We start from the raw sequence: 21,009 nt of genomic DNA on the forward strand, positions 1-21,009 counted from the left end.
GTTGGTTGGGTTGGTCTTGGACTCCTGAGCTCAAACAATTCTCCTGCCTTAGCCTCCAAAGGGCTGAAATTACAGGTGTGAGCCACTGAGCCCAAGCTACTAAGAGATTTTAAAACAGCTTCATAAATGTGCAGAGACATAAAGGAAAATATGCATATACAATGAGTAAAAAAGACAGAAATCTCAGGAGACAAACAAAAATGATAAAATTATGATAGAAGCAGAAAGCATGGCCAGGCAAGCTGGCTCATGTCTGTAATCCCAGCATTTTAGGAGACCAAGGCAGGTGGATCACCTGAGATCAGGAGTTTGAGACCAGCCTGGCCAACATAGTGAAACCGTGTCTCTACTAAGTATACACAAATTGGTTGGGTATGGTGGTGGGCGCCTGTAATCAGAGCTGCTCAGGAGGTTGAGGCAGGAGAATCACTTGAACCAGGGAGACAGAGTCTGCAGTGAGCTGAAATCATGCCACTGCCCTCTAGCCTGGGTGACAGAGGGAAGATCCATTTCAACAAACAAACAAACAAAAAAAAGCAGAATCCCCCAGGTCTTAGAGAAAATTAAATAAACTAAAATTTGCTGCTTTGCAAAGATTGATCAGAACCTAGTTAGACTAATAAAAACACCCAAAACACAAATTGCTTAGAGCAGAAATGAAAGAATATTACTGCAGACCACATATATATATCAAAATTATAATACACACATTTTGCCAATTAATTTGAAATAACTTTTTGCCAACAAGTTTGAAAATAAATAAATTTCATTGTAAAAATCAAATTGTAAAATGATACAATGGGAAATAGGCAATCTAAATGGTCATATATCTGTTGAAGAAAATGTAATCAAAAATCTTTCCAAGAAGAAATCTTCAGGCCCTGCTGATTTCACTATTGAATTCTATCAACAAGTAGATAAAGAAAAATGTACACAAACTCTCTACAAAACAGAACGGGGGGAATTTTTTCCAATGTATTTTATGAAGTCAGATATAACGTCAATATAAACACCTGACAGGCCAGGCATGGTGACTCACGCCTGTAATCCCAGCACTTTGTTAAGTCCAGGCAGGTAGACCACCTGAGGTCAGAAGTTCGAGAAAACCTGACCAACATGGTGAAACCCTGTATCTACTAAATACAAAAATTAGCTGGGCATGGTGACATGGGCCTGTAACCTCAGCTACTTGAGAGGCTGAAGCAAGAGAATCCCTTGAACCCAGGAGGCAGAGGTTGCAGTGAGCCATGAGTGCACCATGCACTCCAGACTGGTGACAGAGTGAGATGGTCTTAAAACAAATAAACAAACAAACAAACAAAAACTGACAACAACAACAACAACAAAAACCCGGCAAAGACAACACAAAAAGAGTAAATTATACAGTAGTTTCTGTTATGTGCATAGCTGCAAAAATTATTTTGCACTGCCATAATTAAATTTAATTTTAATTGTACAACTAGTGAGCGTGCAAATAAACTTTTCTTAACAACTGAACTACTGAAATAAAAGATAATATTCCATTTGACTATTACCCACTTCCCATCCCCTTTCTTTTTTACAATTTTTATGATTCCAAACATTAAAAAAAACTTTTATATGCACAAATGTAGAGGTATTAAATTTAATAACACATACATGGCTGGGTGTGGTGGCTTATGCCTGTAATCCCAGCACTTTGGGAGGCTGAGGCAGGCAGATCATCTGAGGTCAGAAATTCTAGACCAGCCTGGCCAACATGGTGAAACCCTGTCTGTACTGAAAATACAAAGAAAATAATGGCGTGGTGGCAGGTGCCTGTAACCCCAGCTACTCGAGAGGCTGAGACAGGAGATTCACTTGAACCTGGGAGGCAGAGGTTGCAGGGAGCCAAGATTGTGCCATTGCACTCCAGCCTGGGTGACAAGAGTGAATCTCCATCTCAAAAAGAAGCAAATGGACAAACAAACAAACAAAAAAATACATTCTCAACTTGCTTTTTCTACTAAAAATCTATATATGTTAATTGGCTAGCTTTGTTGAGGAATAATTTACATGTAATAAAATGCGACAACTTTATGTGAACAATTTGATGAACCTTAACAAATGTGCATAGTAATGTGATCACCATCACGATCACCATGTAGAACATTTCTGACATTCCTAAAGCTTTCCCTCAAAACTCTATTCAGTCCATTCATAACCCTCACCCCTCAACCCAGAAAACATCTCATCTGTTTTCAGTTGCTATAGCTCTACATTTTCTAGAATTTCATTTAGAAGAAATCATAGTGCATAAAGTTTTTGTTTTAATCATAACAAAACATTATCAAATACAGTTCATTTGTATTTAAAAACATAATAGGTTAAAACAGTTGGCACTTATTCTAGAAATCCAAGATTATTTTAGCACTAAAAAACAATAAATGATAAACTATAAAATATTAAGCAAGAAATTGAAGCGGACAGCAAAAAAAAGATTCCATGTTCATGAATTGAAAGAATCAATATCATTAAAATGTTCATACCGCCAAAAGCAATGTACATATTCAACTCAATCTCTATCAAAATACCAATGACATTCTCCACAGAAACAGAAACAATATCCTAAAATTTACATGTACCCACAGGAGACCCAGAATATTCTAAGAAATGCTGAGTATTCTGGATACTCTGAAGAAATCACATTACTTGACTTCAAATTATAATATAGAGCTACAAGAACCAAAACAACATGGTACTGGCATGAAAACAGACACACAGACCAATGGAACAGACTACAAAACCCAGAAACAAATTCAGAGGTGTACAGTGAACTCATTTTTGACAAAGTTGCCAAGAGCATACAGTTCGGGTAAGAAGAGTCTCTTTGATAAATGGTACTAGGAAAACTGGATATTCATATGTAGAAGAATGAAAAGACTCCTATCTCTCACCATGTATAAAAATCAAATAAAATGGATAAAAGACATAAATCTAAGTCGTGAAACTATAAACTTACTAAAAAGAAACAGGAAAACTCTCCAGGACACTGACTTGGGCAAATATTTCTTAGATAATATTCCACAAGCACAGGAAACCAAAGCAAAAATGGACAAATAGGATCATATCAAATTTTAAAACTTCTGCACAGTAAAGAATGCAATCAACAAAGTGAGGAGAAACCCACTAAATGGGAGAAAATATTTGCAAACTATCCACCTGATAGGGAATAATACTCAGAATATGTAAGAAGCTCAAACAGCTCAATAGGAAAAAATCTAATAATCCAATTTAAAAACTGACACCTGATTGGAATAGACATTTCCCAAAAGAAGACATACAATGGAAAGCAGGTATATAAAAAACTGTTCAACACTCATTGACCATTAAAGAAATTCCAATCAAACCTACAATGATATTATCTCACTTGAGTTAAAGTGGTTTTTACCCAAAAGACAGGCAATAACAAATGCTGGTGAGAATGTAGAAAAAAAAGGAACCCTCTTACACTGTTGATGGGAATGTGAATTAGTATGGATAACAATATGGATGTACCTCAAAAAACTAAATAGAACTACCATATGATCCAGCAATCCCAATGCTAGGCATATACCCAAAAGAAATAAATTAGTACATGGAAGAGATATCTACACTCCCATGCTTATTGCATCACTATTCACAATAGCCAAGATTTGGAAGCAACCTAAGTGTCCATCCACAGACGAATGGACAAAGAAAATGTGGTAGATACACACAATGGAGTACTATTCAACCATAAAAAGAATGAGATTCTGTCATTTCCAACAACATGGATGAAATCGAACACCATCTTAAGTGAAATAAACAAGGCACAGAAAGACAAACTTCACGTGTCCTACTTACTTGTGGGAGCTAAAAAGTAAAACAATTGAACTCACAGAGACAGCGAGTGGAAGGATGGTTACCAGAGGCTAAGAAGGGTAGCAGGGGTGGTAAGCAGATGGTTAATGGGTACAAGGATATAGTTAGATAGAATGACTAAGGCTCGGTGTTTGAAAGCACCACAGGGTGACTATAGTCAACAATAAATTGTACATTTTAGAAAAATGAAGAGTACAATTGAAATGTTTCTGACACTAAGAAATAAGAAATGCTTAAGATAGTGGATACCCAGTTAATCCTGATATGATTAGTACACATTGTATGCCTATAAGAAAATATTTCATGTGCCCCATAAATATACAGACCTACTATGTACAAATAAAAATTAAAAATTAAAAGCTGAGCATGGTGGCTCATGCCTGTAATTCCAGAATTTTGTGAGGCTGAGGCTGGAAGATCGCTTGCGCTCAGGACTTTGAGACCAGTCTAGGCAACATAGTGAAATCCTGTCTCTAGTGAAAATAAAAATTAAAAAAAATAGCTGGATGTGGCGGTGCATGCTCATAGTCCCAGCTATTCTGGAGGCTGAGGTGGGAGGATCCCTTATTCCCAGGCATTAGAGTTTACAGTAAGCTATGATTGTGCCACAGCACTGCAGCCTGGGTAACAGAGTAAAAACCTGTCTCAAAATAAGTTAAAAATTAAAAATTCAATAAACATTTCACCATATTAATAGAATAAATGAAAATCACCATATGACTGACAAAACAAATGAAAAATATTATTTTAAAAAATTGAATTGAATATTCATTTGTGATTTTTAAAATCTATTAGTAAAATAAGAATTAAAGAGAACTTCCTCAATCTGATAAAATCTATACTACAAAAAAATTTAAATCTAACATTATACTTACAAGTAAACATCTGAGTGCTTTCCTCACAAGACTGAAAATCAAGCAGGGAGCTCAGCTCTTGCCATTTTTACACATTGTACTGGAGGTTCCTTCTTTTTTTATTTTTTATTTTTTTGAGAAGGAGTTTCACTTTGGTTTCCCACGCTGGAGTTCAATGATGTGATCCAGGCTTACCAAAACCTCCGCCTTCCAGGTTCGAGTGATTCTCCTGCCTCAGTATCCCAAGTAGATGGAATTATGGGTGCCCATCACCATGCCCAGCTAATTTTGTGATCCTCTTATTATTTGAACTTATATGAGTATCTACTGTGTCTTACTAATTTTCTTTTAAATATGCGATTGATTAAGGCCTTTTTGCTATAGAACAAAAGCTGTAGGTTTTTACCAGGACTAATATTAACACGAGATTGATTGAAGTCTTTTTGCTGTAGGACCTACAGGTTTTATCAGCAGTGAACCTGTTGGTTGCCAGGGATTGCATGGAGCTAAGGAGACTGAGATTGACTAGACTAGGGGGTGGCTGGATGCAGGCCAGGTGGTGGGTAGTGATCCCAGGGTGGGGGTTGGGGCGGTTTGCACTTGGTTGCACCCTCCTGGCTCCTCAGGCAGTAATTCCTGAAGGAGTCTTGGACTCCGGCACAGGCCCTCCTGTGGTCACAGGTGCAATCTGCCTGTGCTTGTCTTTCTCGGGGGTTCTCAGCTGCATGCCTGCACATCCGTCTCATGCTTTTATTGGCGCCAGAGAACTTCCGAGACACCCTGTCCACCTGATCTGCCCCCACAGGAGGCCAGTTACAGGGGTCGCCACCTCAGCTTTACAATGGGCTCTCCTCTCTGTGGTTGTTCCCTCCATGTCTAGACAGCAGTGCTGAGAAGCAGGAGTCCCTGAGCTTGGAGACCAAGGGAGGGCCCCGTGGTGTATGGCTCAGATCAAGGAGGGGCAGTCAGCTCATGGAGCCAGGGAACGTTCTTCTGACACCCTCCCCGAGGGTCTCAGGTATGTTTCTGTGGTCCAGCGACCCCCGCCACACCTCATCAAACTGGATCTCCAGCTTCTTGGGACCCGATCGCTGCCCACGCCATCCGATCCGAAATCCAATGGGAAGAGCAGTCCCGAGTGTGCACCTCAAGGTCGGAAGCGCGCTCTTCCCCCACTCGACCCGAAGAGGAAAGCCGGCTCAAGGAGGTACTGAGGTCAGGACTGTCGGGGTCCAGCGCTTCTTGTGGCGCGCAGCCCCCTTCCCAGAGCCGCCCCTGGCACCTCCTCCCCCGTGCACCTGTACGGCAGCAGCTGGACAGCGCCAACGTTGCGGCGCCCAAGCCGGCCACGCGAATGCGCATGCGCAAGCAGCCTGAGGCAAGCGCCAGCGCTGAGCCGGGGCTCGCGTCACAGTAACCGCCGCCGTTGCCTGGGGAACGGTCTGAGCGTCTTCGGCAAGCAGGGGCCCGATGTGGCAGTGCCCCGGCGTTTGTCAACAGCCCTCCCTCTCCGCGGGATCATGCCATGGTCCCGAGATTTTAGGAATCCGGCAGGCCGAACCAGGCTGAGAGATGGTCCGAAGGGGCTTCAAGGATGCCCAGGGAGATCTCCAGGAGTCCCCAGGATGCTTCAGGCCTGCCCAGACGGTGCGAAGGTGCCCCTCGTTGAAAGCCCTCCCGGCTGGGATTTCCAGGTACGGCCTGCCTGCCTGCCGCGGGGCCGCTCTCTCTCCGAGGGGCTTCCAAGCAGAGAGCAGAACGCCGCTGCCTCAGGAGCTGCCTGGCAGTGTGTGTTTCCGTGCGAGTGTTGGATGTCTCCGTGTGTCTTTCTGTGTGTGGGTGTGAGTGCGTGTGTGCGTGTATCTTTCTGAGTGTGTTGATGAGTGTGTGCGTGTGTGTGGGTGCGACATGCTGACACGAGTGTGGGCAGTGCACTCAAGCGCGGTTTCTCTGTAGTCCGCCTACCTTCTGGTGCGGATCTGCCTTTGGCTCAGTTCGGGGGCTGCGGGGCGTTCTTTGTTTTGCTGGTGGTTTCTAAAGCCTCAGTGTAGTGGGGTCTGGCTGCCACCTGCAGGTGGCCTAATCTCCTTTCCATCCCGAGGCCGGTCACTCCTCAGGAAAGAAGACAGGTGCAACACACCTAAAATCAAACTCCTCCAAGGGCCTTTGGTCCTGCGGCACACCTAGGACTGGAGGGACCCTAGCCTTCCCGTCCTGAGGTCCCCTTGAGGGGCTACACTGGTGTCCTCAAACTTAAGTGTATTTCATACACTTAGGATTCTTGTTAAAACACAGGCTGCAATTCGTGTGTCAGAGTGAGCCTGTGATTCTGTATTTCTTGGAGGCACTCAGGGGATTACAGTGATTTTGGGTCATGACTGACATTTCAAAGAGCAAGCTCAGGATTGTTCTTTTGAAGTAAGAAGTGTCGACGTAGGATCTGCATTTGAAGGCCTTTTCTGGATATAGTCTTCATTTTTCTTCCTAATTACTTTAGTAATATCACTAAAACACACTGATTGGCAATATAAACAGAAACAGAGAGTTCATCACTTTACTCCTTTGGAATGGCTAATTTAGTTGAATCTTGGATATATAGGGACAGATTATAAGGTATGTGTTAGGTATGAAATAACAGTGGGCTTGGTGTCATGAAGTATTGAAATATCACTAATATAAGAAAACATGACAGGAGGCGGAGGTTGCGGTGAGCAGAGATCGCACCATTGCACTCCAGCCTGGGTAACAAGAGTGAAACTCCATCTCAAAAAAAAAAAAAAAAGAAAAGAAAAAGAAAAGAAAACATGAATATATTTATACTATAATGTAATTCACTTCAGCATTATTTGGTGTCAACTCTAGCTTGGGAATGTTCCTTGATCTCAGCTGTCCCAGTAATTTTTGACAGCATTGCCTGCCTCAGTCTCTAAGGAACAGCGGTCTGCATATGGGAATTACAAAATCTACACAGGCTGTGCTCTGATTCGTGGAGAGTTCTAACATATTGACTACAAATGCTCATGTAGTTAGAGTTCTTTCAACGTTTGAATGTGTTCTTTAAAATGGTAAATGTATTCTGAAATGTAGGATGTGAATTTTTTAAATGGTATATATTTAGGTTTATGTTTTCCATCACAAATTATGAGCTTAGACAAATTAATCATTTCATGTTTCAACCATTGCATATTACTGAAAATAGTTTTACTCTTCTCAAACAGTGCCCTTTTAACTTATTTTATACTCACTCTCTGAATTCTTGGGATATGCTCTATATGTTTACTTGACTATAGTTTTGGCTTTTATAGAATTTCAAATAAATTCTATAAAAGCCAAAACTATAATCAAAATTTTACAGTGTAATTAAAATGACTTCACTGAAGAAAGTGGAAAATTAAGTTGCTGACCTAAGGAACTTTGAAAATGAGGAAATTCTACAAGTTTAAAGTGTAAAGAAACTGCACATAAGCACTCTATTCTAATAGTTGAACATGTTTCCAAGAAGGGTACAGCTTTACATTTCTGATATTGCTATGCCTGTGTCCTGAAACTGTGCAGCCAAGTAACACAATGGCATATGGTGGGATGGGGTTCCTCGCTTTGCAGTGGGTATTTATGGACATCAAGGAAGGAAGGCTAGAAAGGTCCATGTGGTGACATAGTTAGGGGGAGAGACCAGTGTGTTCACATTTTAATGTAATAAAATTACAGAAGATTAGACACATAGTTTTGATGTGTCCATAAACATGGGTTCATGTAAACATGCACATTTACTAGGCCAGTTGCTTGAGAGGTTCTACAAGTCCTTAAACCACATTAACAACAGACATCCCCAGTGTCACCATTTTTAAAATTTTAATACTATTCTTTAACATCAGAAACAAGCAATCTTTGGGAAAATGGCTGATTCTATGCACGAAAAAGGTAATATAGAAAACAAGCTTAGAATTTATTGTAATACCAGGAAGCAGGGAAGTGTTCAAAAACCAAAGGATGAGGTGTGCTGTAAGGATGCAGGATCCAAACTAAATGAGCTCCCAGCGCCTGGTAAAGCTGTGGTGGCTTCAACAATAAAATGAATAATGTAGCATGGATCTTCTCCAGAGTATGAAATACACATCCATAAACCAATATGGATATTAATAGATAATTAAATAAAGAATAATGGGAAGAAGAACACATCTCCTTACAGAAGCATTCCAAATATCTTAGGTGGATAGTCCTCCAATCAAGTAGGTGAAGTTTAAACACGAATGAGTTGATTGTGGCCTGAGATTAGAGACAGGGAAAAAATTCACCATTAGTGTGTTTTATAATGAGATTTCAGACATAATGCCAAAGACATGATCTATGAATGAATAAAATTTTACATGTCTTTAATTTAAATTTGTGCAGGCACACACATATTTTTCTGCAATACACACTGATAAGGGCATAAAAGGCAACCACAGGCTTGGAGAAAATACTTTCAAGTTACATATTTGTTACATAAATTCTTTCAATTTGTTAAATGATTTTATAATCAATATGCAAGTAAACTTACAACTAATCAAAAGAAAACAATGCAGTCAAATATAAACCAACTATCAGGAGGAGCATCTCACCAAATCTATATAAGATTGTTAAATATTAATTTTTTATTTGGGACGCGTGCATTTAAACAAAAATTAGATGCCATTACTCACCTACTAGAATGGTTAAAACACAGAATTCCCATAAGGATAAATGGAAATATGAATGTGGAAAGCTAAGAACTATCATGGATTTACGGTGGAGAATTCAGTGGCACATGCATAAAATGAGATACTTTTTGGCATTTTTTATAGAGATAAAAGTAGAGTTAAAATGTGAACTTGTGTTTGTCTTCCAAAATATTTACAACACTGATTCAGAAACTGATATTTACAAGTATACATTCAGAGGAAGTTCTATATCAGCTTTATAAATTTTATTCATTCTCGAATCCCTGAAATTTGCTCTTAGAATGAATGTTGTATGAAAAATCTCTCAAATAACTAAAATTTTTCAAATTCATATTTATATTGTTCTTTTCTTTAATGACTTAATGTAATTTTCTAAGAAAGTCTCCAATCTAATAACCCCTGTCATCCCCTCCATGCCAGCACAGCTGCCTCCTCCCAGGGGTTTCTGACTCTCTCAGGATGTGGTTTTCACACTGTGTCTCTCATACAGTAATACACGGCCGTGTCCTCAGATCTCAGGCTGCTCAGCTCCATGTAGGCTGTGCTCGTGGACATGTCCCTGGTCATGGTGACTCTGCCCTGGAACTTCTGTGCATAGCTTGTGCCACCAGTGTTAGTGTTGATCCATCCCATCCACTCAAGCACTTGTCCAGGGGCCTGTCGCACCCAGTGCATGTAGTAGCTGGTGAAGGTGTATCCAGAAGCCTTGCAGGAGACCTTCACAGAGGCCCCAGGCTTCTTCACCTCAGCCCCAGACTGCACCAGCTGCACCTGGGAGTGGACAGCTGTGGAGAGGAGACAGGAGTAGATGAGATCTCTCTGGACTGGACCCAGTTCCCACATTGGCTCTGGAACTGAGGATTCTCTTACCTGTAGCTGCTGCCACCAAGAGGAGGCTCCTCCAGGTCCAGTCCATGGTGAGGTGCTGTGCTCTGGGGTTTCTGTAGGGGAGGGATGTGGTCGTTGTGTGATGCTTTCTGGGCAAGGACAGACCTGTATTTACCTAGGTAGACATCAGTGCATTTGCATATTCATGAGGCAGGTATTTAATAGCTCAAGCCACACCAGCCTGAGGAAGAAGAGAGGTGACACCTGGACCACACCGCAGTGGGATGCTGAGCACCCTGCCCTGAACTTTGTTTCATGATATTTGTCCTCTGGCATGCTCAGAAGTCCAGGAAGACAGAATCCCTCTCAGAGAAACCCAGGGTCTCACAGGGCATAGTCCTCAGTGTGATTCCTTGTTACTATGGCACACTGACAACCTGAGCATTTCCTGGGCCTTGCCCTCTGCACATCTGACTTCTGGGATGAGTGTGTCTCCTGATAGTAACACTCATTGAATTAATAAAACCACTCTCAATTCCTAACTATAAATAAATTTGAAAGGCCTAGACATTTCTCCTTTTAAATGTGGTTTGCATTAAATTTTTTGAGTTGGGTATAGGCTACATATACAAGAGAATACTTAAAGACACACCAGTGCTTGCTAAATACTTATTTAACTTTTATGTCATTATTGCTTTGAAATAAGGAATATTCAGTTCTTGAGAGGAAACCCCTCCCCTCCTCCTGTGCACCTGCTGCAGGGCTGGGTCCTGTGCATCCTGAGCGCCCCCTGCAGCTCAGCTCCTGCCCTGCAGGTAAGTTCCTGTCTGGGCTCACAGAGCATTCTCCCAACTTCTCAAGCCCAGTATGAAGCGCTTGCGCTCTGGCTCAGAATGCTCCTCAGTGACAGCAATTGCTTCTCACACAACCTCTTAAATTAGGAAATAGGCCTTAGAAAACCCAACATAATCTATAGGGAGACCTTAGCACAGCAAGCAAGGAATCACTAAAGCTACCAGAGAGCCCCTTCCCTGGAGCTGCTGATGCACTGATACGGTCCAGACACATGGTGAGTCCAGGAACTGATGGAGACTTTGGGGCAGCCTCTTTTTTTTAGGATTCTGTGGTTGAAGGTTACATTAGATGATAAATTTCGCATAGACCATATATCTCAAAGCCCCCCACCCCCACCATACACTCACAGTGGCATATTTACACAGTAATGAGCCTCAAATTTGCCCTCCTTCCTAGTGTCCTGTCAAAGAGAAGTACTTCCAACTCTGACCCTCGTCCTGCTTATGCTTTCCGTTGTTACTGGTTTTTCCTTCCCCAAACAGAGCTAAAACAAACTCAGTGCTACCGGAGATTTGGAAAGCGTCTTCACTTTGTTTTTGCCTGTTCTCACCTAGGAACCCGGGAGATGCCCCATGAGAGGCCATTGAGGGAGGGGCCGTGACCTTGATTCTGAAGCTGTTGGTCTCAGAGGCTTTAGATCGCTTCACTGTCCTTGACGTTTCAATGCATAGACTCTGTCAGAGGACCAGAAATTAGGGAAACCAAAGGCAGTTTTGGTTTCCCTAAGTTCTAGTCCTCGGACAGAGTCTGTGCATTGCTACACTTTTCTCTTTAATCCAGATTAATCATGTTGGTGAGGAGGTGATATGATGGGCAGGGGAGCAGGATATTTTCTTGAAATCTAATTCCAATGTTGTCTTGCTGTTTCTTCTCTGTGCCGCGCCCTTTACGAGGGGTCTCCAGTGGTTCAGCTGATTCTCCTCCATCCTCTACTCCCCCTCCTGGCTGCAGCATCCACAGATTATTCTCTTGAATCTCACCCCAGTGTTTTATTAATTACACCCCTTTTTGTGACACAGGAAGGCTAAGATGAAGCTGCCTGGGATGGAAAAGAATCCCTCCCCTCACACAGAATAGAGATCTTGGAGTACTTTTTCTCTGTATTAATCAGAAAATAGTTCTCCTGATGACAGAGCCATGAGGGAATCTGTTTGAATTCTCATCTTGAGAACCCAGAAGTTTCTGAAGGAAAATTCCATTAAAGTGTGGGGTGTGCAGTCCCCAGGAGTTCTTACCCTATTCATGGCCACACCTGTCCTCCAGACATGTATGGAATTGCCATGTAACTGTTCCCACCAGCTTGTGCTGTTAACTGAAGAATCGCCCAATTTACAAACTCAGAAAGGCAACTTTATTTCTGATAAAGGGTTGAAGCTGCAGGACGGCCATCTTAACAGGCTGGGAAGCAAAGCCTCCCACAGAGCCTCTGAGCAGGCACTTCAAAAGAGGGGAAGGGGAGGACCCTGATATCTGGCCCTGTGCTCCTCATCACTGGGTCTGCCGCTCCCTAAACCAACTCCAGGATAAAGCTGGATGTTTCTAGTGTGGTTTTCAGAACCAAGTTTCTGTAGTAAGAGCATGTGTGATGTTGCTGCCCTCCAGCACTCACCTGAAAAAAAGAGGAGAACTAGGGTCCAGGCATATTAACATTTAACATATTTTTTCTATCTTTCTATTACTCCTTCCTTGTCTAAGTTTCCATCTGTTTTCTTGTAATACATTTTATGAGGCTTAATTGAAAGATAATAAATTTTACATATTAAAAATGTACAATGAATTAACATGATGTAACTGCCAGCATTATTAAGAGAGTGGACAAGTGAATTCTTCTCAACATTTCCTCTTGTTCTGCTATATTCCTGCTCCTTTCCCCTTCCCTTCCTCCACCATTTTCCCCAGGCAACTACTAATCTTTATTTTATAACTTTAGACATATTTTTATTTACCAAAATGTATAAAAATGAAAGAACATACTATATATCCTTATTTGTTTGGCATTTATTTATTAGAAATGATGGGTAGTAGTCCAGCAAACAAATTTACCATAATTTGTTTTTCTACTAAGCAGCTTAACAATATTAGCATTCTTTTATTACTCTGGCACGTGACAAAAAAAAAAAAATCTACAACTCACCTTTGAAATGTACATAGATGAGGAATATATTTTACTTTTTTTACAACAATAACATCAACAATAATAGATAAATACAGAAAAGGGAATTTTCCTAATTAAAAAAATACTTTAAATACTGGAAGTTTTAAGATAAACATCAAGTCTGAAATCTAGGGAGAGGCAACTTCCTATAGAGAGCTGAACTGGGGCAGAGTCTGGAATATCAAATGTAGCTATTACAAGATAAAAACATACATATGTATTAGATTACTCAAAGTCAAGTGTAGTAAACATGTTGTAGTGTGAATTTCTCAGGGACAACACACTGAAGAGCTTTCCTATCCTCCTGAATCCTTTTTCCCCAAAATCAGGACCATCGAAAACATATTTCTGTCCCAATGTGTCTGTCTGGGAGAGAAAAGGAGCCCACACTGTGAAATGCATTTAGACCCACCTCCTTCATCCCCACTACAGAACTAAGAAATTACTCAGCAGGGGCAAGCCACCAAAACCAGCATCTTAGGGGCACCGGAGAAACCCCTTAGGAACTGAGATGGGAAAAGAGGTCTTCACCTAAGTTCCATTGAGAAGTATCTCCCCTCTCTTTCTTATTTAACCAGAACCTTAATCGGAAGGTCAGATCAGCAAATCTGGAAGATGATAACACAAAAAGAGAATGTTGGAGCTGCGGGAGGGAACAAGTGGGGAAAAAAAGAGGACTCCACCCAGGGAAAAAGGAACAAGAACACACAGACCAACATCTCACCTGGAGAAACACTCGAAGCTCACACCCAGACCAAGGATCACAATGCCTTCGTGGAAATGTGGACCCGTGAAAGTTCAGAACATCTTTTATTATTCTACCACCTTCCATCAATTTCACAATTGTCAGTTAAATATACCATTTTAATCCACCTGAAGGAGCTGAGAGCGATTCCCTGGAGGGGACAAGGTGAAGAGGCAAAGCCAAGCAGGAAAGAAAAACAAGGTGTCATGGGAGGATCTGAAGTCTCTGGTGGACCTAAAAGAACAGACTTCAACTCTGATGTCAGCTGCAAAAGTAAATGTCAAATGTAGCTCTGAGAAGATTCACAGACACTTCCACAATAAAGGCCCAGAAAAGATAGAGTGTGCTGAAATATAGGCAGAAAATTCATAAAATGAAATAATAAGCCAACATTAACTGTCCAACCCAACAGGTCTGGTTATCAACAACAATTATTACATATATTAGTGAGAAATATCAAATTCTCAATTAACAAATAATTGGAATGAGATTCATAAATGATACAAATATTAGAACTATCTAATTAAATAAGGTATGTAAAGCAACTGTAATTCATATGTAAAAATCTCTTACAGAAACTGTGGACATAATGCAGGACTAGACAGGAAACTGAGGGATAAAAATACTAAGAAGGAATCAAATGGAAATGCACAAGAAATCAAAAGCAATGCAGTATAAACCTTGAGCAAGCTTTGGGCACACCCCTCATTAGAGCTGGCTCAGCTTTTAAATGCAACCATGCCCTTAAAATGTCACTAGAAATTTCACAAAGTAAATGGCAAAGGAAAAGAGAGTGAAGAAAGTAAACATTAATAACAAAAGGTATAGTATATGTACTTTTTAAACCTGAAAAGTAGAAATTGTAGATACAAAGACAGTACTTAATAAAATGATGGCTAAGAATGTTCCCAGTTTTGTGAAATACACAGGACTACAGACCCTAGAATCACAGTGAACCCCAAGCACATTAAACACACACAGACACAGACACACGCACCACACATCCACCATGGACAGGGCAGTGTACAAGAAAAAACTCACACATCACACACCACACACACATTTCCTCAACTTTATTTTTTTTTTACTTACTTGTTTTAAAAGTATTTGCACTGATAGTATTAAGTAGAAGCCTAAAATTAAAATATATTATTATGCACATAAGTCTGTCTATTCTTACCATGATCAAATACGTGCTTTGGTTCAGATGAATGTAACTACATTGTTAGAAAATTCAATATGTCAAAGAAAAATGTTATTATTCCTGGCTGTGTGTTGAATCATTTGTAATAAGGCCAATAAAATTCTTTTTAATTAAATAATTTTTTAGAGTTGGCACACAATAACTGTTTATATTTATGGGGTACAGCGTGACATTTCTATACATGTGTGCCATATAGTATGACAAAATCAGAACAACGGGCAAATTCACCAGATTAGACACTAACATTTCTTTGTGTAGGTAGCATACAAAATCCTCTATCTAGCTACCTGTAGACATAAAATGTACTATGTATTGTTAACTGGAGTCGACCTACTGTGCAGTCAGACACAAGAGCACATCCCTCATGTCTACCTGTATTCGTGTGTTTGTTAACAAACCTCTTCTTGTCTCTCAGTCTCTTCTCATTCCTGGCATCTCGTAACCACTACTCTACTATTTACAGTCAGATGATCAGCTTTCTTCAACTTCCATGTAACATTGAGAAAATGCGGTATTTAATTTTCTGTGTCTGGCTGGTTTCACTCAACCTAATTGTGTCCAGTTCCATCCATGTTGCTTCAAACAACAGAATTCCATTTCTAAGGCTGAGTAATATTCCATTGTGTAAATATACCACATTTTATTTATCTGTTCATCTGTTGATGGACACATGTGTTGATTTCATATGTTAGCTATTGTGAATAATGCTGCAAGAAACACGAGTGTACAGGTATCTCTTCAATATTAGATTTTTACTTTAATTATTTACATAGATATATACTCAGCAGTTGGATTGCTGAATTACATGGTAGTTCTGTTTCTCTCATGATGGCTGTACTAATTTACACTTCCACCAGTGGTCTATAAGAGTTTATCTTTCTATGCATCCTGGCCAGCTTCTGTTGTTTATTTTATTTTATTTTATTGCTTTTCTGGGTTTCAGGCAAAAATGAAAGATGAAAGACCTCTTATTGTGAATTTACATTTTTTGAATATTAGTGATTTCTAGCAATATATGTATGCATATATACTTATCTATCTGTCTACCCTTTTTCATTTATTCTTTGGATGAGAAGGATATTCATATTATTCACCTGTTATTAATCATCTTATTATTTTCAGTTCAGTTGAGTTGATTTTATGTGCTTGATAGTAATCCCCTGTCATATGAATAGTTTTCAGATATGGTCTATCATCTGCAGATTCTCTCCTCACTCAATTGTTTCCTTTACTGTGCAGGAGCTGAACTTTCTTGATAGAACCTGGACAGTGGGCTGAGGTGCTGTGGGACACTGGAAGGGAAGAACTGGACCCAATATCCAGAACCTGGTGATCTTTTACTCACCGTGTGGTTTCTGAGCTTATGGTGTGAACAGATGCAGAAGAGTTTGTCCAGGCCTTCTCAGGGTAAAAAATTTGAAGGAAGAATGATAGAATGTATTAGTCAAATAAATGAAAATATCATACTTATGCATATATTCTCATGAGTGGGGGTAGCTCAGCAATGTGTGTTCATCCCCATAAAAGAGAAAATTATGTCTGCTGTAAAAAGAATACATAGCTTTTAACATATGTGTTTATTAATGACAACTGAGCCTGGATACCAGATCATGTTATAATGCTAGTGGGAAGACTCAATAGAAGAAAAAGTGTCATAGCAACAAAAAATGAAGCATCAAACATGTAAATGAAATGGCTTGGAATATTACTAGTAAGGAACATGCCAAGAAAAGTCAATTCCCATAATCAGAAAAATAATGCATGATCAACTATAGGATTCAATTTGAGAAGATATAGAATTTTCATTTAATGGCTCACTCCACCCTCATAAAGTGGTTCAGACAACAAGCTAAGAACAGAGAGTGACCTTATAGCAGGTGGAGGCCAAACATTTGAGGAGAGGGAGAGTCTGTGTTGGAATTGTGAGAAGAAGAAACCTGATTTCTGCAGAGAAGCAGCAGTGATCATGGATCTTGCTGAGTTCACTTCAGTTTAGTGGTGAACACAGTAAAGGTGGGTTCCTCTGCCCTCATCCTGTTTTTGCTCTCAATACACTCTTGGAAGCTCAGTTGTGAATATTGGGAATCTTCCTAAAACTCAATCATGCAAGCAAATTTTCACTGAAGAAAGAGGTAACAATTCAGGTGTAATTAAATTTAGGTTATAAAAATTAGTTATGAAACCTCAATGCCAGTCTCTAGTAATTTATATTATAAAATACTCAGCTACATCAATGGAGTTCTCTTATCCTATTAGGGATTAGTGTCCATGTGGGCACGTGGTGCAGTCATGGAGATTAGGGAGATGGTCTGTACAGTCTTTCCTGGTCTATCAGAGGAAAATTGCAGAATCATCTCCTCCCCTGTTCACATCAGATTTCACATCTTTATGTGACCCTTGAAAATGTCATTGCCATGTCCCTGCATAATAGGAGTTAAATGGGGAATGAAGCTGACATGCTGGGTGTGTCATTGTAGAATTGTTCAAGGAAATTACCCATATACTGTTTCATTATCCAGGCCTGGAGCCTCTCATGTTTAGGCTTTGCATTATATTTATGATTTTCCATGTTGTTTAATCAGTACAAATATTCTTTTTAGCTTTCTACTGAAGTAGCCCCACATAATAATCTGGGGGCATAAAGATTAAAAAATAACTTATTTGGATATTAACCCAAGTTCCAGGTGAGGTCACAGTTTGTGGTGATAGTGAGACAGGGAGAAGTATGGCTGGAAACTGACTGTGCTCATGAATTCTTCATGTTAACAGGGGAGACCCTGTACACCCAAGAGATTTAGACACTCCCACTGAGAACCTTGACCTACTATTATTTGTTATATAAACTCCATGTCCAGTTCTAAATTCACATAGTCCAGTTCTAAATTCATGGCAGTCAGTTGGAAACATAAGACTGATTCTTAGATAAAAATTCCAAAGTGTAAGTATGATTTCAGAGTAAATAGCTAAAAATGATAGCTGGGCAACCATCCCTCTTCCACTTTATTGTTTTTAATTTTACAACTTGAATCACACTTCAATAATAAAATTCTAGGTTAATGACTAAAATTGCTGTTGCTAACAAAAGCCTTCCTTTAGAACATAGTCCTCTATCTGGTGTAAAATCAGCCCATTTGGCAGAAGTGATTGTATTTGTTAGAACTTTCTAACTTGTCAAACTAGGAAACAAACATGTTGTAAGGCAGTGCATGGCTTTGGGGTGCTTTGTAAGTGAAAAAGCATCTCACATATTCTGGAACACCCACCAAAATGGGCAAGTTAGGGAACTCTTAGAAACACTCCTTTATCCCATATTCCTGGCAAATATAAACGTGAAAGTCAGTGTAAAAAGAGGTAACACTGAAGCAAAGAAAACTGCCATACCAGATCATATCCTCAGAAGATAAAGCTGCTGAGAGAGAGTCACAGATGTTATCAAAATATATCAATGCTTAGCCCCTGATCTTAAATGAAAATGAGTGAAATACATCTAGTTATCGATTTTACTTAGATAATTTATGTCAGATTATTTCAAATAAATATTTGTTGCATTTCAACTCTACAATTTATAGACAAAATGGTTATCAGATTAAATAAACACTTTGAGGAAACTTAGAAAAGACAGCAGAGGTTAATTCTTGATGAGGTGTGACCAGCTCACCACAAGATCCCGGGAATACTCGAATATGGAGGCCTGCACATACACCAAGCCATACAGCCCTTTGGGCACATTTACATAGACTTTCTTCATTTTCCACCCTTGAGAGGATGTGAATGTATTTTATTTATCTTCTGTCTGTGTTCTCCATGTCTTGATATAATTTCTTGACAAAAGGCTACATCTCTTTTAGTTGATTAAAAGCTTCTGTATTTTGTGTTTCTAGCCTGTTACCAACAAGGTTTTGCATGAACTGAGTGAAGCACATCCAGGGAAGGAACTATTATAAAAAGGTTCTGTGAGACATGGCTGACATTAAGTACCACATGGTTATAACCTCCCACAATCTTCCATGTAAGTTTAACAGAATGGTATTCATACATTAAAGTCATCACAATGTTAAGGATGTATCTGTTATTGCCCTATGACTTGGTAGCTGGAAAACAACACATTTAGAGATTTTGCCTCTAGTACTTGCCTTTGCCATATTGCATTTGGATGAGGCAAAACACTCAAAGGGATTCACGTATTATGTTTACTCCTATCACCAATAGATCAAAGCTGCCACTCCAGTATATCTTTTAAACAGCCTTTTATTATCTTTAGCCAGAAAAAATTATATATTGGAAAAAAGTTTGGAGAAAAACTTCCCTAAGCGCTGAAAGAATCTTATTAGATACTTTTTATCAACATGGCAGTAAAAAATCCATGGACTCAGTTGTCGAGATTATGTTTTACAACTCAAGGAATTAAAAATTCTTCACAATTAGAATGCTACTCCCACAGAAGGAATTTTGATCTTCTTAATTTATACACCAGCCTTCACTAAGAGGACCTATCCCATGTGATCTCAAACTTAAACTGATCTCTGTAGCCTGCTGAAGTCTCCTCAATGCACTTTGTCTTTAGATAGGCATAAATGCAAAAGCAAATTTTGTTTGTTAGTGCATGAGTGATATGGACACATATTGGTGTTTTACTGAATTTAATGAAAACATTATTACTTACTGAGAACTCATAATTAATGGCAATCAAAAGTTCATTACCCTTGTGATGTGGTGGCAATAGGTGTCTCTGAGAAATATGCTGATGCTTTAAATGAACAAGTTCTAGTCTCTTCCCTTGACTTCATGGTTTCTCACTCAGTTTAGATGTGTCTATGACCAAAAACCCAACACTGATATTCAGCAGTTTTCTCCTTTTGTAAAATTTACTTTTTCTCCTTCTTGGCCTTTCTCTCTCATTCTCTCCCTTCCCATCTCAATCGGAGTTTTGCTGTATTGTTCTTAACCCTGACAACAGCGTGCATCGTGAATCATGCCAATTTTCAGCCTCAAAAAGAAAAAGGTGCAAACTCATGATTTTCTGAACAAGGATAGAACACTTTCTGCACTTCCACCAGATCCATAAGAGACACCCCATGAGAATCATGATCAAACACTATTTGTTTTTGGATCATACCTTAAAACTGAAACTGCTTTTTATAATGTTTACTGTATTTGTATTTCCACTATGTGCAAAGTAGTATGAAGACCGCAAAAATCAATTAAAAATGGAGATACCATATGAATGAGCAAATCCTCTTCTGGGTATGTGCTAAAGAAGATAAATCACCACCTCATAAACACATTTGCACTCCCATGTTCTTTGCAGCACTATTCACAATAATCCAGATATAAAAGCAACCTCAGTGTCTATAGGTGACCAAATGGATAGAGAAAATGGAATCCATGTATGCAATAGAATATTATTTAGCCATCAAAGTGATATCTTGTCATTTGCAACAATATGAATGAAACTGGAAGTGTTTATGTTAAATTAAATCAGTCAAGAAAGAAATACAAATATTGCATCTTCTTACTTTTACATGAAAACTAAAAAATTGGTTCTCCTGAAGACAGAGAGTAGACTGTGGTTACCAGAATCCTGGATGGATGGAAGAGAGAAGGAGATGAAGAGAGGCTGATTACTGAATACAATCATACAGTAATATAGAAGAAATAAGACCTCAATGTTTGATAGATCAGTAAGGTGACTATAGGTAACAATAATCTAATGTGCACATTAATAGCTAGAAGACAGTCATTCAAATGTACTTAGCCTAAAGAAAAGATTCATGTTAAATGTGATAGATATACCAATCCTGAACTCA

At 39.5% G+C, this 21,009-nt stretch overlaps 1 protein-coding gene across 1 annotated transcript in view; it reads left to right on the forward strand.

Annotated features, from left to right (window-relative positions):
* Window positions 1–5,656: 5,656 nt before the first annotated feature.
* LOC135276329 (uncharacterized) overlaps window positions 5,657–21,009 on the forward strand; it is a 31,041-nt gene continuing 15,688 nt past the window's right edge. The window contains exons 1-2 of the mRNA XM_064379936.1: window positions 5,657–5,922; window positions 5,971–6,409. Coding sequence (XP_064236006.1) covers window positions 5,657–5,922; window positions 5,971–6,409 — 705 coding nt within the window. The remainder of the gene's footprint in view (window positions 5,923–5,970; window positions 6,410–21,009) is intronic.

Source organism: Aotus nancymaae, unplaced genomic scaffold (assembly GCF_030222135.1).
Source record: "Aotus nancymaae isolate 86718 unplaced genomic scaffold, 86718_ANA_hifiasm-v0.15.2.pri h1tg000022l_1, whole genome shotgun sequence".
Classification (NCBI taxonomy): domain Eukaryota; kingdom Metazoa; phylum Chordata; class Mammalia; order Primates; family Aotidae; genus Aotus; species Aotus nancymaae.